Source organism: Stegodyphus dumicola, chromosome 4 (assembly GCF_044657685.1).
Source record: "Stegodyphus dumicola isolate Sdum_Otavi_A_Nest chromosome 4, ASM4465768v1".
Taxonomy (NCBI): Eukaryota; Metazoa; Arthropoda; class Arachnida; order Araneae; family Eresidae; genus Stegodyphus; species Stegodyphus dumicola.
This window is the reverse complement of record NC_140771.1, coordinates 222,773,655-222,799,677: the sequence shown is the minus strand read 5'-3', so window position 1 is coordinate 222,799,677 and position 26,023 is coordinate 222,773,655. Positions and strand designations below refer to the sequence as shown.

Here is a 26,023-nt window from a genome sequence, read left to right as displayed (position 1 = left end):
AAAATTACAAATAAGAAAGCATTGAAAAATATTTTAAGAAGTTATTAAACGTCCGACGGTTAATATTTGCAATCTCTTATACCGATACGATAGTGATATTTGTTTTTGAATCGTTATATGAAAGATGGCAAAAATTGTGTTTACAGAAATGTATCCAATGCTTCGAAATTCATTGTTTATTAGCAATAGGTAAATAAAAGTGTGCCTTTCATAAAAGGAAACATCATGATTTTCCTTAATGATAACTTCTGAATATTATGAATGCTTGCATACTCGAAATGAAATATTTTTGGCTCTGTATGTTTATGTGTAACATTACTTTTAAGGTTATTAAATGTTACAGAATTAATACAAAACTGTTTTTTTTTTTAAACTGGAGACATATAGTAAAATCATAAGCATATATCTAGACTTGATTTTTTTTTTATAGTTTGAGCTTGTAATAATTTTTATATTAAAAAAAAAGTCGATCTTTAAAATTTATCCTGTAGAAAAAAAAAATTCGTGGTAAAATCCTAGTATACGGTGCAGCCTTGGCGCGATTTTGAAAATTATCGCCAACACCAAAAATGACCCAAAGAACGTCTATGTATATATTATACACTATCACTACATAGTACATACTATATAACTATGTATAACTATATACATTCTTTGAATGACCCGTTTACTACTTATCGTATATGTTTCATTTTTACTGCTCATCATAAAGTCGCCAAAAGTAGCCAAATCCCGTATGCACCGGATACTAGGATTAAGCCAAATTCGTTGTCCTGTGGAATTGATAAAAGTATTTTGAATGTTTTAATGCCTTATTATGAATAACCTTAATATGAATACAGTTTCCGTGTGATATACAGTGACTGTATGCAAGGTCATACCATTAGCAGCTGGATAGGCAAATTGTTTTAATATATTAACTATATTTCTTGAGAGCACACTTTTTTCCGTCCAGTAAATCCTTTTTTGCTTACATTTGCTCAGTCATTGGATATGAGTCGTTACTTTCCTCTGCCATCCTTAGCGATTTCAGACGTAGTTTAAATTTTGTGCTCTTTTAATATGTTGATTATTTACCAATAGTAGCAACAAAGATATATTTTCAGCATTAAAAATGGCATCTTAAAAATCTTATGGAATTATTATTTACACTTTAATCCTAAATGATTAATTTTTTAATTGAAATTTCACTTATAAATGTAGGTACACCACAAATACAGAAGATTAATTATGCTACTGAAACATACAGCATTATATATGAAGCATCTCTCTTGATAATAGTTGTGTGTACTTTAGGCAAGGAAGAGTAGTTGTGCTAAAACTTACTGAAAGAATTTAAATGTCTATATAAGTAACTTTAATAAAATATTTAATGTATGTATATTAACAATAATTGAGAAAGGAGAACAATAATTGTTTGCTGTGTTTTTAATCAATTAAACCATTTCAACCATGTTATTCTAATAATGTTACCTTAAAAGGGAATAACTTATCAAATGATGTAGTGTATTTGTAATACAAGATTTGTTAAATGAACGTTACATCTGTCATTCACAAACTGAAGAATAAAAGGTATATTTAATCTAATGAACTTAACAGTGAAAAGAAAATGTGATAGTATCTATTCTGCAGACAATTAATTTATGATATGCTTATATTAAAATTTGCTAATACAGAGGCTGTTCGCATATTTTTTAGATGATATTGGTTTGCTGTAAAAAAAAAAAAAAAAAAAAAAAAGGTTGGACCCCCCCTTTTTTTTTTATTGCAGCTATGTTTTTTAATGTGTAAATTATTGTCTGCTACTTGACAGTTTTGTTCTCATGCAAAATGTCACTTTTAAAGAAGCAGTAGATGAAAAAGAAAGGCTATGTTTGTGTTCTTCCTGAAGAAAATTATTCATATCTAGTTATTAAAAAGCTTTGTGAGAGCCATGGTTTTTTTTATATCTAAAGCTACCATAGGTAATGTTGTCAACAACAAAAGTAAAAAAACGTGAAAAATTTAGCTTCAGGTTGAAAAGTTGTTCCAAATACGTATCCAAAAATACAGAATGTTGCTAAAGTAAGATCTTTAATGTTATTTCTACAAAATCGTTAAAATGGTCAGTGTCAACTGCAAACAAAGTGATTAATGCTGATTTGAATTTTAAAAAGGCAAAAAAACGTGTGCATCGTCTTTCTTTACAGCATATCGCTGATCACAGAACATGCTTTATGAGAAACATTTATCTGACAAAAATGGAAAAATGTTGACACAGCAGATGAATGTGAGGTGTACTTAAATGACTGTAATCAAAAGACGTCCATTTATTATCATCAAAGAAAAGAAAAAAATATTAAAACATGGCTCAAGGAAATTAAAGAAAGTTTGCTAAGGGATTTATGATTGTTGTTGTTTTTTATATAACGGCAAATTAAAAATAAATAGAGTGGAAAAAAATGTTAAGATCACCTCCACATTTATCAAAAATATATTTCATACCCAGTTTTCAAATATGAGATACTTCCCTTTACACACAGTCTGATCAATTAGTAGAACTGCATCAAGACAAAGCAAGCAGCGACAGGTCAAAATCTACTGTTAATTTCCTGGGAAACAAGAAACAGGTATCAAGCCCATGCCCTTCATTCATATCCCTAATAAATCTCCAGATCTATCACCATTTTTGTGCTTTTGAACTTTTAAAAAACAGGTTGTCCAAACGTCAACATACAACCTCGGACTTTGGAAAGCTGTTCGAGAGCAATAGGATAAAATACCCCTTCTGATACTATAATTATGGTATAGTATCGACTTCATTGTCTTGGAAATTATGATATTTAAAGATAGTGAAGAATAAAGGGTTATCAATTAGAACATTAAAAACATGAAAATTTTAGGTAAAATATTTCTGTAATTATAATGAAAACCATTCAAAACGTGCGAACAGCCTCTGTATATATTTTGTAAAGCTTACAGTGCATGAAGATATAAGTAGCTTTGTTAGTTTCTGTTTTTTATATCTTCATATAATCAATGCTATACATAAAAATGCCTGAGACTGGTTCATAATCCTGGAATACAGATTTTTTATTGAGAATTGCTAAGATATATGTAACAAAAAGATAAATTCATCTTGGTCATGAAATTTGAACTGTTTTGTTAACTTTTTATGTGATGCTTTTTGAACAAAATAATCTTTCTCTGTCTTTACAACAACTGATCATTTTTCTTTCTTGAGTCGGTCGAAAATTTTTATTTTAGTTTCAAGTGAAATTGTACACCTTTTCAAATTATCTTTTGATTTTCTGCAAACGTTTTGTAAAGTAAGGATTTCAAAAAAACTAGAAATTAATTGATCAAACTTATATAAACTTAATTGAAAATAATAAAAATTCAAAACCCAGGTTCTCCTGCACTTTATACGTACTCAAATGAGTACAAACAAGGTCAAATAGATATTTTTTATCAGATTTCACCCTCAAAGGTCATTCAGTAGTTTCTGGAAAAGGAAACTCTTGGAATAGAAAATACACCTGGAACTTTTTACTTCCTGAAGGGAAATCTTTCTCTCCTATTCAGCAGAGGAAATGACCTCACGGAAAAGGAGTCAATGTTTGGACAGCTAGAATTACTCGAAAATTTTGTAGTTTGAAACTGTAATTTGGGGAAAGGTATCTGTGTTCTATGGGGTCTACCTGTATTTTATAATTTCTATATGTCATCTTAAAATGATGATCTAATATGTAGAAAAATCCCAAATATAGAATTTCCCAAGTCCAGTTAAATGCGAATCTTGAACTTTGTACTGGTATTTATTGGAAAAATGGCTATTGAATTTAGAGGTGGAAGTCTACACTTGTCTGTGCTACCTGAGTTGCCATATTAATATGTTTTAGTGACATGCTGTATTGCTTCATGACTACTTTTCAAGGGAGTACAGATAAATCAGAGAGAGCAAAAAAAAAAAAAAGAATGAAAGAAAATAATAATAATTTTAAACTTAATTATTGAACACTCACATCTAAATACACATAATTTAATGATCTTTATACAAGCATTGCTTATAATTAAACTGTTAATATATATTAGGTGGTTAAAAAAAAAAAAAAAAAAACTTGTGAAAAAACTTTCCAAACAGAATGACAATGACTTAGAAAAACAGCAACTTAAATTTGATAAACGTTTACAATTCGTATAAATATCCATTTCTGTAATATATTATAAATTTTAATGTTCTGTAATAATGAATGTCATTTCTTCTTAATTTGAAGAGAACCATTGAGTTTTTATTTAAAATACTACTAGGAAATGGTTTTCTACGTCGGCTTTGATATCTTATGAGAAAAAAAATGAACCTACAATCAAAGATGTAAAGGCCACAATAATGGATCCTGTAGAGCAAGAAGAGAAGAGAAAATTGCAGCAAAATATTACAGTACCTGCTTCAGTAAGTAATATTATGTACCATGTCTATATCTTTTGGAATTGTATTTATTTTTGTCATTTTTTAAATCTAAATTCAAATTTTAAGTTGATAAATTCTTTAATAATGAATTTAACAGATCAATGGATCAAATAGTAATTGTGAGTACAGTTAGTTCTAAGCAGTTGCACAGCATTCATAATATTTATTACACTTTATAGATTTTAGCAGCATTTTGAAATTTATATGTATACTTAAACTAAATAATTTATACATAGTAATCATATATGCAGTTGGCAATTTCAGATAATGTAGAAATTAGCGGCTAATCTTTGGAATATGGTAACAGGTAGTTTGGCGACATTTTGGTAATGCGATAAAAGTTTTAGTTAGGACTTTAGCAGTGTACATGGATAAAGTCAAGAGTGTGCGCAATGCTATTTTTGTGAAATTCTGGGATGTTTTTTTAAGTGAAAATAGGTCGACGTGTACATGGATACCGTGTATGTGCAATTCTTAAAAACGCGGCAAGCAGTTTGCGATTCGGCACTTTCACCTATTTCGCACCTAATCTTCGTCATGATTAAGCATTTTTGTTCCATAAAAGTTCTAGCATAAGCGTAATTCGGCTAGCAGATTGTTGGGAAAAAATGTTGAGTTTAAAAAAAAAAAAAAAAAAAGTGCCTTTACTTCATGAAAACAAAAACTAGCAGGTTGCTGTAGCAGGGTTGGTCGCCAAATTTTCGCCAAGTTACTAGAATCCAAAGATTAACCAAATTAGCAAAGGCTTTTTTTTTTTTTTTTTTTTCCTCCATTGGTTTTGTTGTAGGATCTTTATAGCACAGTAGTGCTTAAACAAAATTTTAAATGTAAGTTTTTCCCGAAAAATATATCCTAAAACTAACATAGGTGGTTCTTATTATGAAAAAGATATATTTAAAATCATTGCTCGAGTTGTATAAAAAATTATATTTCTGTTTAGTTTTAGTATATTTTAATGATTAAAAAATATGTTATGAAAAGTAAGCATAAAATGTCTCACATTTGTAATAGTTTTATTTTTGTTTGTAGTTTTTTTATTTGCCCCTTTGTTCAGAAGTGTTAATTTTTGTATTATTTTACTTTTAACATAAAAATATTGTGTTAAAAAATATCCCTCTACTGTTTTTTTTATTTAAGCCTACAAATAAATTAATACATACAAATAAACCATGTTCTCTGTATATACATATAGATTGTTATGTGCTTAAATGGAGCTTTCTTCCATTGTTAGAAATAGAAATGAATGAATATCTGATGTGTCAGTTCTAAATAATAATTAATAAATTAAGTCTGGGATTTACTGCTTTTCTCAATTACCATATTAAATTTTATTTCCAGTTGTAGATGAAAATATTTTTAAGTTTCTCTGATGCTTAGATGCTATGAATAAAAATCAGGAAATATGAATTTCTATATGCTTCTGTCATCTTTTTTCTATTTAAAAAAAAAAAAAAATCCCACTAAATACTACTCAGTATAATACTGAGTAAACGTTTGACTATTGGAAAGCCAGGAAAATTGCAGATAAACGAGTGCATAAAGTGTAGTCCATGTAGAAAAGCCAAATGAATAGTAAAAGAAATTTTTGCTCTAAAATTATAAAAAATAAGGTTTTTTTATTTGTCATTAACTTGAATATCAAAGGTTTTTAAAAATAATATATATCAACAGCTATGTTTAAAAATTATGTAACATTTAAAAAAAATACAAGTTAGGCTTAAAAGGCAATGCATTTTATAAGTCTTAAGCATAGAAAAGTTAATAAAATCAACTATTAATGCCACCAAACTTGCACCTTACTTCTGGTAGGAGTGCAAATAAAGAGATCATTCTTTATTTAGTTAGATAATCAACAGATATAAGTTATGGAAATTGCATATAAAAATTTTTAAATGTTTATTGTGCTTTTTTCATGTCATACTGCAATTATTTATCAGTTTTCAAATAAAATTACAAATCATGCTCATTAATGTACACTTTTTATGATGTGAAGATCTTGTAACTTCGAAAATGCTCCTCTGCATTCTGTTCTGTAGAGGGAAGGTATCAAATTTTAATCCTTTTTTTTTAATGCAGGAAAAAAAATAGCAATCAACTTATATGCTTTATGAAAACTAAACTGGCTTCTTGAGAAATAAATGGGTTTACAAAAAATCCAAGGCAAATATTTTATGATTGTATTGTGACATTGCATTTAATGATTATTAAAGCTAAATCAGACAGTTTGTCAATAGTCTCCTATATAAGCTTCACAATATCACTTGTTTGCTTATTTCTTTTTTTTTTCTTTTTTTTTTGGGGGGGGAGGATCTAAAATTTAAAAATATTCCAGTTGCTTGGGTTTTCTGGTTAACTGAATGCAGATATTAGGGCTTTTACTATATATAAAAAGTACTTTTTATTTTCTGTTTTAACATTTCTTGTATGCAGATTGATACAATCTAATAAAATTTATATATAAAATTATGTAAATTTATTAGCATAAATTTTTGCAGAGGTAAAAAAAACAGTTGTATTCACAACTATACATGTTCCTTTATAATTAAAAATTAGTGTCTGTAGCAAAGCTATATAAACCTGTTTAAATTTTCTTTGCAGAGTGATATATCTCCAGTAACTGGTGTTCCTGAGGAACATATCAGAACAAGACTTGTAAGAATATTTAAACCAGCCAAAAATCCAATGCAGTCAGGTACATTTAATACACGGAAATGGAAGATGGAATTCGAAACTAGACAGCGATGGGAAAATCCACTGATGGGTTGGAGTTCCACGTAAGTTTTGTTATATTTTATAGTTTTCTTGTTCAGTCTGTCAGATTGTATTTTTTATCAGCAACTTAGACAGAAAAATCTCTACTTGCCTTCTGCATTGGCCTAGGTGACAGAAAATGGCATTGGTGCAATTCAAGCTTAAGAAATTTGGTTTAGTTACCAAATAGTATAAACATCTATGAAAATGTAACTGACTACAGTAAACCATAAATCAGCTACTCATTCAATATGTATACAATGTAAATACTATATATACTACCTTATTCCTTCAAGCAAACATACATCTCTTGATTGGCTCAGTTACTTAACTCCCTAAATAATTAATATTTCTATCTTTAGGATTTTAAATTTAATTTAATTAATATTAATATTTACAAATTTTTTTTTTTACTATAACAAAGATAACAGCTTGACAAAGATAACTTTACCTACAAACAAAGTTAACTTTAACTACATAAGCGCCATCTATATAATTTGAAGAACACACTTACTTCTCTTTCACAACACTTTTGCAGACCCCAACACTCATATAGTAGGTAAGTTAGAATTAAAACTTACTATTTACTTGCTTTAAGTATATTTTTAAAAATTTTTCATGTAGTATCAAAGTATTTTCTAAATATGAAATTATATTTTTAAATATATATTTATTTTAAAATTGTGAATTAGTTCTTTTTGTTTCTTTTTGTTTTTTATTTCTTATTGGTTTATATGGATTATGTATAGTTCTTTTACAGTTTCTTTTTATTGATATGCATATTCGTGTAGGGGAAGTTTCTGTAGACAAGGATTTCTAAAATACATTGGTTTCTAGATTTTTTTTTTTATTATTATTTTATAAAAAATTAATTTTTAAAAAATTTCATTTTTTAAGAAAAATTTTAATTCTTGACTTTACTTGCTTGTTTCTCAAAAGACTTAATTAGTATTTTCCTTTTTGAACTTTAATTCTTAAATGTTAATTTCTAAGGGTACCACTTTATTGGAATTACTTTTTGTTTTGACTTTTACCCTTGCCTACATGAATGACGAAACTCGAATTGAATGATTGGAGAGTTAGGTTTGGAGGCAACTTCCCCTTGATAAGTCTGTCTCCTGCCTACTCTACGATCATTCACATATGCATTTTAAAAAAAAATTGTTTAATTTAATTTTAATGTATTAAATTAGTAGATTTATTTTCATGGGTAGATTTTACACTTGATTTGCTTATGCTTCTGAATTTAAATGATATTGTAGATTAGTTCGAGAATTAAATCTTTTACATGTTTGCATATTTTTAAATTTTTTAAAATTATTTTGGCTTTTTTCCTTTTTTAGGAATTTAAATTTGTTTTTCTACTTTTTTACTTTTATACATATTTGTTTAGAATTTAAATTTGTTTAAATTTAAATTTAAATATATACTACGATATATATACACACATATATATATGCACGCACAACACACACATATATATACACACAAACACAAATACATATATACAAACATACACATACCTATATATATATATATGTCATATTTTACTGTGTACTCATGATGGCTGAGTGGAAAGGCAGGAAGAAGACGTTGACAAAACTAAGTTCGGTGAATCACCATCTTTATTTTTAGGCACATTAAAATCATTTCTTTACAGGCAATATACTTTTTGATCATAATTACAATAATTTTTATATACACAGGTTAAAAAGCAAGATGTCATCTTAGACAGGAATGCATAGCAGCACATAGCGCAGGAGCATTTTTCCAGGAGGAAAGCGTAAACAAAATTGTCACAGAATTCAGAGGTAGAAGGGAGGGTGTCAAAAACTTTCAGATCGAGTTAAAAAAGTTTTGGTTTAGAATTTGGTGATTGGTCAAGAGGAATCTGCATTAAGCATTATGTAAAATCGCATGATTAATTTGAATGATGCAGTTTAGACTTCTATTGCTATTTTTAAGATAGAGAGAAGTTCTCAAATTAAGTGAAAAATAAAAGAGATCATAGCCAATTAAAATTAGAAGTTGCTTTCATATTTTTTATCTTACACATTCCCCCCTTTAAAGAGAAAAAGGCAGAGTGATAGAGAAGCCTTTTGAGAGCAAAATATTAGAGCAGCAAAATATGAGAGCTATAATTTTGAAAATACAAAACATAAAATTAACCTTTGAACAATTAAAAAATTATACGTTATAAAATTTTGAATTCAATAATAATTTTAAGCACTATATTCTTTTAAAACAATTGCACATTTTTAGAATACTATTAAGATTTGAGTCCTATCTGTAAGAAGTTCTTGTTTCTGGAACATTCACATCAATATTGATACTTCAGCGAAGGATTTCCAAAAATTTTTGCACACAATATCACAATTATAAAAATTTTATATACCTATTAATTATTCTGAATAATCATAAATCTTTACATCATACTAATTTTAACATTTATAAGTAATATTTTATCATTTGTAATAGCATTACTGAAATTATGGTTTTTACTTTTTTAGTATTACTTTTCACAATTTTCTTAATTTACACAAATTGGAAGACACCACAGCTTTCTCCTAGTACCCACATATCCTGCTATTTGGGCATATACACTTTAACAAACTTGTGTATTAAATTTTCATGAGTGGTTAAGAGATGCTCAGCAGTTACTTGGAAAGGCCTCCGTTCCTTATATACAGTCAAAAGTTGTTAATCCGGTCTCGTCGGGACTTCGGCGATTCCGGATTATCGATTTTTCTGGATTATAGATCATCAGTTTAAATCAGGTAAGATGGCATGCAGAAATTATAAAATTAAAAATATTAAACCGTAATTTATGAAATAAAGAACAATTATGATCTAAAGGATATCAAAATTTACAAAAAAAAAGCTTAATATTTATTTGTTTACTTTATTAAACATTTCTTTCAATGTAAGTTGCTTAAGTTGCTTCGTTTTTTATGTGATAATACGTTCTCTTTAATTCTATAAACAGACATCATTTCTTGTTCAGTTACAAAGTTCTGCTGTTCAAGTAAATTGCTGTGTTGAGAATATAGACTAATTTGTCAATCGAAATTTTTTCGTTTTCAATAACCTCTGTCACTTTTTTCGCTATCAGAAGCAAATTATAATAACGAGGAATTTGTTTTAAATCATATCAAAGACAGAGTACATCGAGATGAAATACTACATTTAGTAGGGAATTATAAGCCAAATAAAATAAAAAAACATCTGCCCTGAAGATAAGGATAGTGCTGACAGATCAACTTCCAATTCATTGCGCGCCGCCGCGGCATTAAAGATAAACAAAGTTTAGATAAACAAACGTTAAAGTTCAGATAAACAAAGGATATGCCTTTATCCATTTTTTGCAGCAATTCCACTTTTTGTTTAATGGACTTCAAAACATACTTTTGCTTTGTAGATCCTTTACATATTAGTAAATATATATCAGAAATTCTATTTGACATAATCGAAAGTTCAAACTTACTTTTATAAAATTGCTCTAACAGTCTGCAAAAAATAATAAGCCGAATCCAATTCGAAGATTAAGGAACAACGCAATCTGCAACATTAACTGAATTAGATAATTTTAGCTTAGCTTATACCGTCCGTTATACATTAAACGCGCATTCGTAAATGTATTTTGCGCACACGCATATTTGCAGCCGTAAAGGTCTTACGTCATTTCTGCGCATGCGTTGGATTTTTGTGCATGCGAAAGTTTGTAGCTTTGAGGTCCGGATTAAAAATCATTCCGGATTATGGGTGTCCGAATTAACGACTTTTGACTGTATAAGGTAACTGGCCTTTGTTAACTGCACTACAACATTTCATTATATGAAAAAATGAAAATCATATATAAAAAATTAAATAAAGTGGGGAGCCTTCAGAGTTTATATGAGGAGGGTAAAAGGAACAATTATGCAGGGGTAAAACAGGCCTCCATTTCTGAACCAGTATTCCCTCAACATACTATATTTAACAGGGTTCATAACGGTCCTTACAAGTGCTTATAAGTCCTTATAGTTGAAAATATAATATAAAGGCCCTTTTAGTTGCTTACTTTTTGTCTAAAGCACTTATTATTTTTTTTTTTTTTAATGAACTCACATCTCCTCCTCGTACCAAAGCCGAAACTAAATAAACAACTTTTCTTCCTTACATGGATCATCAGATGGTGAAACATACTCCCGGAAATATCTTTTCACCCCTTTCCCTGTATAAACGTAACCGACTTTAAATCTGTATAAGTTAGGCCCAAAGAGGCTAGCCAGGGGATGGAGTCCTTCCCTCTGGTATTCATGTATTAACGTAACCTTTGGTGCACGCGAATACAGACGGCTGACATCGTTCTATTGGTCTTGCGAAAAAGGTAGAAAATGCTGGTGAATTCGATATTATTTTCCTTCCACCCATGACTATACACTTTAATTTCTATCAAGATTTTAATAATTGGCATTCTCGTTCCGCATGGTTAGTTCATATTCACATTTATTATGATCATTATGCTTATATTATGAGCATATGTATGAATATTTATAATAATATATTTGCAGTAACTGCTGAAGTATAGATAAACTGCAAAAATCGGTGTGTTTTAACACAGATGAACTTTCTAAGGAATAATATTCAGAATGGCTTAAATAAAGTGAAAGCAATCGAACAGTCAAAAAAAAAATCCCCCCCCCCTTAATGCATTATACAGTACGGAAGTTTGGGGCCCTCCCCATTCTCCGCAAAATCTCGAATACTCAAACCATTACAGTTCGCAGCAAAGCAAGCAATAGACTTTTTTTTTTTGTTGTTGTTGCTGTTACTTTTCAATCTGGATTGAATAGGACTAAAAGTTCTGTGGTCTACCAACCCAAGCGAAGAATGATTATATTCCGGAAATGAAATCAGTCTATTCAAAATTGGAATGAAAAACACCCCAGATTAGAAGTCTCTTTCTTTTCCTTTATTTAGTTATTTATTCTCAGAATACCGACAGCTGTTGATTCCAATTGCGTAATATCGCAGGTGGAACACTTAAGGCTCACGTATTGTGCTATAACGTTTGCAATACAGTCAAAAGTCGTTAATTCGGACACCCATAATCCGGACCTAAAAACTTTCTGCGCAATCGCACGCTGACACATGCACATAGGCGTTTAAGCGTGCGCATAAGACCTTTACGACTGCGCATATGCGTGTGCGCAAGTGCAGAATACGTTTTCGCGTGCACGTTTTATGTATAACGGACGGTATAAGCTAAAATTATCTAATTATCTATTTCAGTTAATGTTGATGATTGCGTTGTTCCTTAATCTTCGAATTGGATCTGGCTTATTATTTTCTGCAGACTGTAAGGGCAATTTTATAAAAGTAAACTTGAACTTTCAATTATGTCAAATACAATTTCCGATGCTGGAGCTCCCAAAGGATCTACAAAACGAAAGTATGTTTCGATGTCCATCAAACAAAAAGTGGAATTGCTGCAAAAAATGGATAAAGACATGAAGAATGTGACAGAGAGGTTAGTGAAAACGAAAAAATTTCGATTGCTAAGTTAGTCGGTATTCTCGGCACAGCAATTACGGGACTTGAACAGCAGAACTTTGTAACTGAACAAGAAATTATGTCTGTTTATAGAATTAAAGAGAAAGTATTATCACATAAAACGAAGCAACTTAAATAACTTACATTGAAAGAAATGTTTAATAAAGTAAACAAATAAATATTAAGCTTTTTTTGTAAATTTTGATACCCTTTAGATCATAGTTGTTCTTTATTTCATAAATTACGGTTTCATATTTTTAATTTTATAATTTCTGCATGGCATCTTACGAGATTTAAACTGATGATCTATAATCCGGAATCGCCAAAGTCCCGATGAGTCCGGATTAACAACTTTTGACTGTATTTTGCAGAGAAAAAAGAGTTTTACTGTGCTAAGCAGATTTTTTTTCAGTTCCATTGGGCTATTTTATATGATGCGCATATCAGAATGGGAAAAGCATTATTTAGCTGAAAAATCTAAAGATTGGCTACAATCAACCCCACCCTCCCGCCCTCTTTTTCCAGTTTTGCTCGACTATCCGGAATTTTCAGGCTTGCAATATCCATTAATTATACAATTAACAGATATTGCAAGCAAAGTAATTGATAAAATTTATAAAGATATTGTTATACAATGAAAATTTAGAAAATGTTCAGAATTTGGATTCTTAAATTAAATAAGTTAAATTATTTAAATATTAATATGAGTGGAAAAAATAATTGTATTTATTTTTAGGTGCCAAGCGAATATAATAAATATGGTTTATTATTATTTATTTTCTCTATTTTGAACTGAAATTTCATCATTAAATCATGTAATGTAATTTAGTTCTGCATAGTTCCCCCCTCCCTCTAATTGTAAACTAATTCTGTAAATTTAACTGTTATTTAAAATTTTTTAAAAAATGTAATTGTTTTCTATGGCTGAGTAATGCTCATTCTCTCTTAATAAATACTGAATTTCTCATATTTTAAATTACAAGTCTAATTTTTCTTTTAAGGTTATACAGTTGTGTGTAATGTAATTAGACAGGTGCTTACTTGTTTTCTTAAAATGTGCTTGAAAAGTGCTTATCGGTGCTTGTTTTTTTAGCTAAAATGTGGCTACTAACTCTGTTTAGCATGCAATTATTGATAATTATAACATTCATTTACCATAATTCCAAACAAATTTTAATACATTTTACTCTTGATTAAATTCTCGTATGAATTTTATTATGATTATTCAGTTTCTAGAATCTTTAGTATTTCTATATTAATTTTAACAACATTTAATATTCTCCCATTTAATAATTATTTCATTTATATTTCATATACAGTCAAAAGTCTTTAATCCGGACGTCCATTCCAGCGGCCGAGCGGTAAAGACGCTGAACACTGGTAGTTCGGTCCGAGGTTCGAATCCCGCGAACGGGCTGGCTGCATGGGCGTTTTCGTGGTTTTCCCCATGTGTAACGTGTATACGAGCCAGTTTCCCTTAGAAAGTCCTCCACGAAAGGCATCCCTCCCCTTAGGCAGATAGCCCTAGTGTGCTTTGCCATAATTAAATACACCAAACACACCGGACGTCCATAATCCAGAATGATCTATAATCCAGACCTCAAAGCTACAAACTTTCTGCACATGCATAATCACATAATACCTTTACACATGCCAATATGCGTTTACGCATGTGCATAGTACATTTACGCATGCGCGTTTAATGTATAACGGACGGTATAAGCTAAGCTAAAATTATCTAATTATCTATTTCAGTTAATGTTGCAGATTGCGTTGTTCATTAATCTTCTAATTGGATCCGGCTTATTATTTTTTGTAGACTATTAGAGCAATTTTATAAAAGTTTCAATTATGTCAATAATACTTTCAATTATAAAACTTTCGCCTAAGTCCCGACGAGTCCAGATTAAAGACTTTTGACTGTATAACAATAACAATATTATTTAATAATCTTCCCTGAATAAAATCTTAGAACACTTACACATTTTAATTTCTTGTTTTCATAAAGCAGAGCTACTTTTTTTTTTAAAAATCCACCAAACTAAACTCAATATTCTAAAAAAACGTTATATTTTCAGATTTCAAAACACAGTACAAATTCCAAGATCCTGACTCGTCGGGACTTTGGCGATCCCAGATTTGGAATTTTTCCAAACATTAGATCACGAGTTTAAATCTAGTAAGATGGCATGTAGAAATTATAAAATTAAAAATATGATTGTAGAGACATTAGGTAATTTTTGGAAGCAGAAAAGATGACAAATGAGCAACGCCTTCACCGGGAATTGAAATACCGGCTCAGTGTGCTGACCACTACACCACAAAGGCACAGGAGAAATACCTTACATGATTAATGAACTAATGAAGCATTTATGATCTAAAGCAGACATTCTCAACCACTAGTATGCAAGATAAAAGTAGGTGGTACGCAAAGAAACAAAGTATTTTTAACTATTAAATTCAGAAATCTCGTGAAGCAAATGAACAATTTATAGAAATTTTCTGAGATCGAACTCTAATTAAAGATTTCAAAAATAACACACTTGTTGACTTTTGGCTGAAGCAAAAAAAAAAAAAAAAAAAAGAATTAAAGTCATTTCAAATAAAGCTATTAAATTTTTATTGCCTTTTTGCAAAACCTATTTGTGTGAACAAGGATTTTCTTCCATGTTTTCATGTTTTATTTGAAAAACAAACTCTAAATTTCACTCTAAATTTTAGAATTAAAAGTATTATAAATTTAAATTTTGATTGAAATAGTAACCAATTTTTAATCTAATATATTTTATGTGTGCATATTTAATAGAAATAGCCAATAGGTTGTACAAATGGCAAAATATATATATTCTTTTTAATATTTCTACTGAGAAATTGAAAAATCATCATTGTAAAATGTAGTGGTGGTACTAAAGTTTTCAATTTTTGTTTGGATGCCACACGCGTTAAGTCAAAACACTGATCTAAAGGGTATCAAAATTTACGAAAAAAAGCTAATATTTATTTGTTTACTTTATTAAACATTTCTTTCAATGTAAGTTACTTCATTTTTTTGTGCTAATACTTTCTCTTTTTTTTATGTAGACAGATATAATTTCTTGTTCAGTTACAAAGTTCCATTTTTCAAGTCCTGTAATTGCTGTGTCGAGAATTCCGATTAACTTGGGAATCAAGATTTTTTCGTTTCCAATAACATCTTTGTCATTTTCTTAATTATCCGTAGCAGTATTTTTAGGATACAGAACCATACTACAGATTGCGCCGTTCGTTAATTGATTGATGAGTGGGGTATTGTCATCGCAATGAAAAACTTCTATTATGCCAACTTTATTTATAACTGCTTATCCGCATTTCTTTACAAAATCTATTAATTATCAAATTTCACTTTTGCTGTGCAATATCCTAAAACCTTCAAATTTGAGGATTACATTTTCATCATCCTCACCATGAAATATGGTAGATGGCCATAAATTATGCTCAGCATTTTTTAAAGTATCTGGAGACATATCCTCCCACGATCTTTCAATGCTCCACACAGCAGATGTTATGCTAAAATATTTCAAAAATTCTTGAATAGTCTTGTCATTCAAGAAATTTAACACAGATTTTAAAAATACAGTCGAATCCAGTTAATTGGACCAGCTGCTTTTTCGGACCAAATCCTAAAGAACTGAAACAAATTCTATGTACATAAGCCTAATATTATTTGCTTATTCGGACCAAAATTCCATTTAATCAGACCATAAAACCTGAGAGCAAATAGGATACAGAAGCCACAAGTCGGCCGCGTACAATGGATGTACAGGTGGTGTGCGACATATGGGAGGATCTACAGTTGCGGCTCCCCAGGAAAATGCTTTATCAAAGGTCAGGAATTCCTTAAATTGCATGACAAAAGCAAAACCGGTGGGAGGTGAACACGCGCACCATTTTCTTTGACCTGCGCCTCTGAGTTTCGAGGAAATGAACAATAGAGTGTCCGGCTCCACCTGAAAGGAATTCCCGCCTGTCAATCATGATTAAGTTTACACGAGAAAGATATCATTTCATCACCTTTTTGGGATGATTTTAGTGCCAAAGCTTTGAATGGCAAGCATTTTATCTCCCCTCTTGACCTCAATATCTTGAACCCAAAACACCAAGGTTTCTTCAGACCACTTTAATCAGTGAACTGTGCACGTCTTGTCTCCCCTGCCAAAATGCCACGATGGGACTTGACATTAGCTGAAAAAATTGGTTTCCTGGATAAGATCAAGCAACAACCACAAAACGCATCGGTTGGTGGAAATAACCGGATTGGCAAAGACTACAATTTTGCACTTGATGAAACAAGAGAATGAGCTGCAAGAAGAATGGGCACAATGTGAAGGACGAGGAGGAACTTCCAAAAAACGGAAGCGTGAAGGCAAGGACCTAGATGTCGATAAGGCCCTTAATAAATGGTTTGCCATTGTTACTGGATGATCTGTGCGAGTAAGCGGCCCAATGTTAAAATGCATAGCAGAAGAACTCGCTAAAAGGCTGGCCCATGATGACTTAAAAGCTACGGACGGTTGGTTGTCTTGATGGAAATCTAATCATGACATAAAATTCAAGAAAGCACATGGCGAGAAAGAAAGTGTTGATAGTGCAAATGCTGAAGAATGGAAATCAACAAAACTGCCCGAGCTTCTTGAAAATTTTTCAGCAGATGACATCTACAATGCTGATGAGACTGGGCTGTATTATCGTGCTACATTGGATGGCTCGTTAAGTTACAAACATGTTGCACCCTCTGGCTCCAAAAAAATGATGGGTCATGTAACTGTCTTGTGCTGCTCAAACATGTCAGGAATGGACAAGAGGAAGCTGTTGATTATAGGAAAAAGCACTAAACCTTGCTGTTTTAAAGGACTTATGATGGAGAGTTTACCAGTTGTGTATCGTGCGAACAGAAATGAGTGAATGACCTCTGAACTTTTTAAAGAATGGCTGAAATATTGGGACAGAGAGCTACGCCAGTCGAGAAAAGTGCTGCTTCTTCTTGGCAATTGTGCAGCACATCCTCATTTAGATTGCTTGAAGAACATTTAACTGGAATTTCTACCTCCCAGAACCACAGCTTTGGTCCAACCAATGGACATGGGCATCATAAAAAATTTGAAGACCCTTTATCGTGCAAGGTTGGTTAATTACATCCTTGAAGCAATTGAAGAAAGTTTGCTGACCTCATCATCAAACGCCAGCGAAGTCAGTGCAAAGGTCAACATCTTACCAGCAGCTACATTTGTGGCCGACAGCTGGCAAAAAGTGAGCAGTGAGACAATTCAGAACTGTTTTTCTTACTGTGGCTTTAAGCACTTGGTTTTGGAGATGGCTGTGGACATGCTCATTGAAAGTGAAAATGATGATTTACATGTGGAACTTCAACAGGTATAAAGTTGTGAAGAATTTTTATCTATTGACAATGAGCTTCAATGATACGATGAAAATGAAGATTACGATGCTGAAATCATTGCTCAAGTTGCAGCAAAACACACAACAGCATCAGAAGACCAAGAAAGTGATGAGATGATGCCGCTAATAAGTTAGTGCAAGTGACAACACAGGATGCAAGAAAGTGGATTGAAACTTTGCATTGATATTTCATGCAGAATGAAGAAATTGTTTTAAATGAAGGCAATCCCATTGCTGCATTAGATGTTTGTGGCGATTTCATTCACATGCAATCTGTCAAGAGAACGCGTCTGATCGCATTGGATAAGTTCTTCAAATGTTGACTGGAACTTGTTAAGAAGTTGTTTTTATTGTGCTTCGGATGTTGAGTATTGTGGAGATTGTTTCTTAGAATTTGTTTCTAAATTAATTTTCTCAAATAAAAAAAGTTTGACTGTATTTCTTGTTTGTACATGTATGTTTGCCATACGTGTGTACCGCACCATAAAGGTCATAATTACATTTTAGTACATGATTTACATGTGTATTTACTGTTTGCTACATATAGCACGTTCCATCTTACAACATAGGATATGTTCGTGTAATCGGATCAGCCAGTTATTAGGACCAAAACGATCGCTACCCGATGTGGTCCGATTAACCAGAATCGACTGTACTACTATATATTTGCATTTCAGTACAGGTACTACTCCATTATCTATAGTCTGAATGATGGGTGTGAAATTTGGAGGAAAGAATAATACAAATGCATTATCTTTCACTAAAAGTGAAGTATGAGCCGCGCTGTTGACTACCATCAGGTAAATCAACCGAATTCAAATGTTGCTGAGGTTTGGGTATGAAATTATTTTCAAACCAATCATTCATTAATGCTTATATCATCCATGCTCTTTTACTTGCACGATATATAATGGGAAAATCTTTACTCCTTTAAATGCTCGAGGTTATGTATTTTTTACCACTTGGCGCTCCAGCATTGAGCATTCATCTGCAAACAGTTCAGCAGTTTCAGTATCAGCTTTCATGAGATTGGTGACAAAAGACATATTGTTCCGCTAAATTTTATCTTGCTTCTATCGCACACTGAAACAATTAAGCTTGAATTTTATTATTTTAGTTAATTATTATACTTAAGTCTACTTCTTGCACATGCTTAGGCTTACCTGAGTCCTGAATAAATAAATTCCCCACATATACTTAAAGCTTATCAAGGGTCGGCACTAGATATTGTACTGCCTGTTGTTGTCTCTACTGGTCCTAAATTCTGCTACCATGTGCCTTCCCAAGTTCTAAAATTTTGGTTCTAAATTCTGGGTCCAGTGCTTTCCCTAAATTCAAAAAATTTTGTCATTCTTTAATTGTGTTGCTCGGTGCTTCTCTAAATTCCAAACATTTTGTCTAAATTATGCCGCCCAGTGTGGCCATATGAGCTCTGGCACTGGTCCTGGGTTTATGGGGATAACAAATCATTATTCTTAATTCAAATAGTACTGTAATCTTTTAGCCACGGAATATCATCTATTCTTAACATATGGAAGGAAATTTTTGTTAAAATTTTTCCTCGTCAATATTTTTTAGTACATTTAACTTAAATCTGTACTAATCGCCAAGCATAATGTCAACATAAAAAGTTACTGTCTTTGTTATACTAATAAAAACATTGTTTAGGCATCGCTACATGAGTCACTACTCAAGTTGTCTAAGCGTGTGGTGATGAAAGCAAAATATAATAAATAATTTGTCAGGTTGGCGTCAGGGTTATAAAATCAACGATGTTTCTATGTAGAATGTTTCGTTTTGAGATTATGCTGAGCAGCTACGGAGTCAAATTATTGATCATGCAAATTTATGCTGAAATGATTGTTTCTTCAGTAATGAGGTATTTTATTTATTGCCGAAGTGAAATTAAGAATCGGGTCTCTGGGCATGCTTTATTATGGGGGGGGGAGTCGCATGCGTGAAACATACAAAACAAAAAATCCTCAAAGAAAAAAAAAGATTTTTGGTGGCTTTGAGTTCCGGATTTTAGATCATTCTGGATCTTGGACTTTGTGCTATATAGCCAGTTATCAATTATCAATCATTTGTACTGTATAACCGATTATTTGTACTGCATAACCAAATACCATTTGTGCAAACAATTCGCTTTGGCATGTTTACTCATATTTTGTCAAACATTTTTTGGCATTTGAAAGAAAGAGACTTGCTTTAGAATACTATATTGTGAAATTTGTAAATAAAATATCATTATCATTAAACACAAGGTGTCTGAGATGGAATTTTCATGCTACCAGATTAGAACCATAATTTACTTCCTGTTCTGTTGCCAAAAGAAACTTTCGGTACTAATGTTGACGCTGTGAAGGTTTGGCACTGAAAGTTGAAAAACAAGGAATGTTGCATTCAAGAAGCAGAACACTCTGGCCAGCATACTGATTTTGATGAGGCCCGCTTGTGAGAATTTGTGGGAAAAAAATCAGTATGTAACCACTCGAGAGCTTGCTAAGGAGTTAAACATTAGTGTGATGTCCATTAGTTGTGCTATTCATCGCATAAACTTCACACACAAGTTCAGTTACTGGATGCCGCAAGAGCTGACTCAAACAGATATGGAGAGGCCTGTTTGGGCCTGCACTAATCTGCTCGAATATCAATACAAGGACAAAATTCCGGACCAGATCATCACTTGTGATTAAAAGTGGACTTACTTCAACACAGGCTGATAATAAATTGATGCAAAAGGGGGTTGGTCTGTGCTCGTTGAGCCTGTCGGCAGCATCGCAAAGTATCTGTAAATAGATAAAACCCTTGACAGTAAGGTATACAGTGAGATGGTAGTCCGTGTTGACACTGCTATCAAGGAAAAATGTCTAACTAAGTTTTGGTACAAAAAGGTAATGTTCCTTCAAGACTATGCAAGACCACATGTGTCTGCATTCGCTGGCTGGACTCTGTACGGACTCGAATGGGATCTTTTGCCAAACCCACCACATAGCCCCGTCGTCGCTCCTTCAAACTTCAACCTTTTTTCACACCTGCAGCTACATCTTCCATTTTGCACAGGATGTCTGAAGTGGGGTTGATATGGTTTTGGACTTGCGGCCACCAAGTTTCTGGGGCGAAAGCTTTGGAAAAAATATACCAAAATGTTGGCAGAAAATCGGAGATTTGGGTGGTGATTACTACCCACACTATAGGTACTTGCTTTCATGTTTTTTTTTTTTTTCCCCTAACTTTATTAAGAATGTGTTTTGGCAGAATACTTTCATTACAACCAGATATAATTCAACAGAACTAATTTACAATTATGTAAGCAATTTAGTTATTAGCATTTATCCTTAGACAGTGAGCCATCATGCACTGGATAATTAAATTAACTAACTAGTCACTTGCAAAAACAGTAATGATGAGAATTAAAAATTTACTTATTCATTATTTTTTTTTATTCTCATCATCATCGTATATGTGCATATAAATTATTGTTTTTTTAACCAGCTTATACTGTTCAAATCAGTTATTTTATGTTTTTAGAAGTTTAAGAGACAGAAAAAAGGGATATAAAAATAAATAAATCTTAAGGGAAAAAAAGTAAATAAGAAGGCAGATTTTTTTTTTTATTTCTGGCAGGTATTATGTGGCAATCACATCAATTTGTTATTCCCACAACTTGTTTCTGCTTCTGTATGATCTTTTTTTTTAATAAGAAGGTCGGTGCTTTCTCTTAAACTAATTCCCAGTTCTTATCGTAGCACTTTGTTGACTCTAGTTTTCCATCATATGTCTTCTATCAGTTTCACTGCATGAAAATTGAAACAATTTTTTTTAGCAAAATATTATAAGCCTGGAAATAATAGATTGCTTCTGCTTCATTTCTTAGCAAATGTAGTCAATGCATGATGCAAAATGTAGTGAAAATTAATTGAGACAAATTAACTTTGTGCTAAAATTTTTCTGTAGGGTTACAAAAAAAAAATGACACTATGGAGACATGTGCTTGCTGTAAATAATTTGAAATTGCTATTGAAATTTTTAAAAAAATGCTGAGCCTCTCTTAGCCAAACAAGAAAAACAGATGGAAGCATTAATAAGAAAGAAAGTAAGAAATCGTATCTTTCTAGAAGAATCCTTAACAGCATATAGGTTCCTGCAATGCTCACTAGAATCAAATTCAGGAATAGTCCTTTTGGTGACGTACCAGCTAATAAAAAAATACTTAAAATTATAATAATGGTTACTGGGTTTTTTTTTTTTTTTCATTATATTTATTGAAATGAAAACTTGGAAAAATTTCATTTTTTTCCCTTGAAAACATGGGACATAGAAGTATGATTTAATAATTAATAAATTAGCATTAAATATGTATTAAATTTATCTGTTACTGAATGAAGCCCTGAAGAATACAGACTAAATTTTCTTTTAAATAATTAAATGCCAAAAATAACTGTATTTATGCCTTAAATTATTATGGAAAAAAAATATTTGGTACTATGTGTTACTTATATGTTATTGGGACTGGATTCAGAGATGTATGTATGTGTGCATACATGCATCGTATGAACATATATGCATACACACATTCATACATTTCTGAATCTGATCCTGATAACAGAAGACTACCAAATATTTTCTTTCCTTTATTATAGTTTCTCCTCCTGCTTGTTGGTTTGATTATTTTAATGTTAAAACTCCTGTTATTTAAAACATCTTTTCCCCCTTAATAGAGGTGATCCATTATCCAACATGAATGTTCAGTTTTCAAGCAAGGAAGAAGCAATAGCATTTTGTGAAAAAAATGGTACTATTTTTAAATTGTATTCATTATTTTTATATTTTGTTGAGAGAATTGCATAAATTAGTTGCATTATTAATAATAGCTGTTAATTATAAAATATTTAATAGGTAATGAATTTATTGCTATTTATTATAATTAGTATGAATGTTTATACACTTAATTCATAACGTCATTTATTATTCAATGACATCTTCAGAACTGCAATACAGAATAATATACTAAAATTGGTGTTTTCCTCTCAATAAATTTGGACCTTTCTGAAAATTTTCATTTCCTTACTTTATTCCTCTCTCGTTTATTAAATGACTGCATATCATTTTACAGTTTAAAATCAGAAAAATTTCATAATTACTGTTTCATTTTATTCCTAGTTTACACTGTATTTTATAGTATATTATTTTACCACATATATATTAAATAGATGGAAAGACCCTGTGATATTTTTAACATGAGGTTGTAAAATGAAACATCTTCAAGATGTAAGCGAAAAAAATTAGTAACTTTCAAGACGATATCAGAACTTTTCAAAATATGTTATGCAATCTCATAATTTAAATTTATTCTTTAAATGAAGTGTCCACCAGTGGTTTTTCTCATATTATTAGTGTGAATAGGAGCATTTTCTTAATAATTCTACAAGAAAGCTCCCTGACAAATAGCTTTCAAATGCTTTGCCATACAACCAGCTCTTTACATGAAATTTAAATTAAGACATATTTCTTGTTTTTCAACTATTATAGCAATTATAATATTTAGAAAGCTCTTCACATTCTTTTTGCTTCCTTTGTTTTGCAAAGTGTAGATATTAATTTTGAATTTTGATTTCCAGGTTGGCCTTACTATATAGAAGAACCAGCTCCAGTTAAACCTAAAACAAAGAGTTATGGTGCCAATTTTGCTTGGGATAAAAGAACCAGAGTTTCTACAAAATAAATTTTATATATAAATACTGTAGTTCACCAATTATGAACTGTAGTACTCTCCATTTTGTCTGATGTATGTACCTATGCAAGACTCTTTATTGTATCATAGAAATGTTCCAAAATTTATCCAATAAATCAGTTTTAAAAAAAGCTTTTCAAAATTATAGAACTTAAAAATTATAACAAAGTGCAGAAGTCAAAATATATCACAGATCGCATTCTGACATTTAAAAATATGCTTTTTAAATAATTATTTAGACATTCCTTTATATATATTGCTATTCAAAATATGCTTCAAGATAATTATTTAGTGTGGAACATTTTCTTTTTTATACATATTTCATGTTAATTAAGTATTCAGTAATAAATAATTGGCACATGCAAATTAAAACTGATTTTTACTGCTTTAGCATTTTTGTTTGTTAAGTAATTACAAGGTGAGAGCAAAAAAGCTGATATAGAGGGTCCTGTTTTTTTAATGGCTGATGTCAAATCTTGTAATACAGGATCAGAATTGTACGCATTTCTTACAGAACTAATATTGCGACTGGCAGCATTACTGTCAGTACTTTTGTAGCATTTAGCCTTTAATTTACCACATTATAATTCACATTATTTTATACTGCAATAAGTTATAAAAATTTCATTAATTCAATGTGTTTTGGGGGGGGGAGTAACAAGATTCAAAACAGTCTGATCCTTAAATTAAAAACTGACTGCTTTAGTGTTTCTGTAAATAAAAGCCTTAATAAATACATAACAAGAAATCTTAGAATAAAAGAAAAATAATATTTATGATAATTTTAAAAAATGTTCAAAATATCAAGCTGCATAAATATTTTACTTTTATAGTTAAAAGGAATAACAATTGTAAAAAATTTAAGTTTTAAACAATAATTATGATGTTATGAACAAATAAAACAATAAATTATATACAGCAGATTCAGAAACTTAAAAGGAAAGATATATAACAACACCTGAATTTCAGCTAGTGATTATCAGCATCATCTGTTGAATGAAAGAATAAAGAAGGAAACTACCAAACAAAAAATTCATTGTAAATCGTGTTCAACTTATGTGTATAAAACATTAAAAAAAAAATAAAGTTATATGCAGCAAAACTAAATTTTCAAAGAATAGCTAATAGTACATAGATTGAAAGAAATAACGAATATAAAAATTGAGACATTTTCCTAAAAATTACATGATTATTAGCTGAGCAGCTTAAACTAAGAAATGCTGGTAGTTCACCCAAGTTATACTCTTGGTAGTCAAATAAATAAGCTGCATGAGGTATTTCTTAGGAATAACATAAATACAAATTAGTTCCCTTTAAGTCCTCCATGAAGACAGTCCTAATTTGTTTCACTATAATCGATATAATGCAATGCAATATTTTTATAAAGTTTTTATGTATGAAAAGCACTTCATATTTTTAATGTGATTGTAATTTAATCTAATAATTTTAATAAGTAATCCAAGATATTAAATTAAAAACTGCATAAAATGGTTTTTCTTACTTGTTTAGTAATCAATTTACATGGCTTTCCAAAAGTTATATATGTAGAAAAAATTCAGTGTAGCTAAAAAATCTGTATTGATTGACTTCAAAACCTCACTAGAAGGTAATTGATTTATTTATTCTTGACTAAACATTTGAACTTTTAAATTGTACTAAACATGCAGATTCCTCCTCCCTCCCCAATAAATGTAAGAAAATGTTTAGGGGATTGAGAGCAATTTGAAATGGCTGTCTGCAAATATAGAAAAAACTTAGTTATTTGTATCATGAGTACATAAATTATATGTAGATATTAGTCTCTCTTATTCTTGACTAGCTGCCTGCTCAGCTAGCCATGTTAAATAATAATTATAAAAAAAAAAGGGGGAAATGTGATGATTTTAAGGAGTCAAATTAATATAATTTCATTAAAATATTTAATAATTTTGATCATTAACAAAAGTACTGCATGTTTAATCACACTAATTTAATTAATTGTTCCAGTCCACAACATCTAAACTTAAATCAGAGTTGCCACGCTACGTGGAAAAGTCAGAGAATCTGAAAATTGACCAAAGTTAAGGAATTTTAATATTTTAGTCAAAATCTGGAAAAGTCGAGGAATTTCATACTGCAAT

The 26,023-nt window shown here is 30.8% G+C and overlaps 1 protein-coding gene across 1 annotated transcript; it reads left to right on the top strand.

Moving 5' to 3' along the window:
- Positions 1–33: 33 nt before the first annotated feature.
- On the top strand, positions 34–24,037 carry ND-18 (NADH:ubiquinone oxidoreductase subunit 18). The gene is made up of 5 exons (XM_035363570.2): positions 34–189; positions 4,291–4,432; positions 7,049–7,224; positions 22,891–22,964; positions 23,791–24,037. The coding sequence occupies exons 1-5, from the start codon at positions 125–127 to the stop codon at positions 23,892–23,894; spliced, it is 561 nt and encodes a 186-aa protein (XP_035219461.1). The 5' UTR covers positions 34–124; the 3' UTR covers positions 23,895–24,037.
- The last annotated feature ends 1,986 nt before the right edge of the window (positions 24,038–26,023 follow it).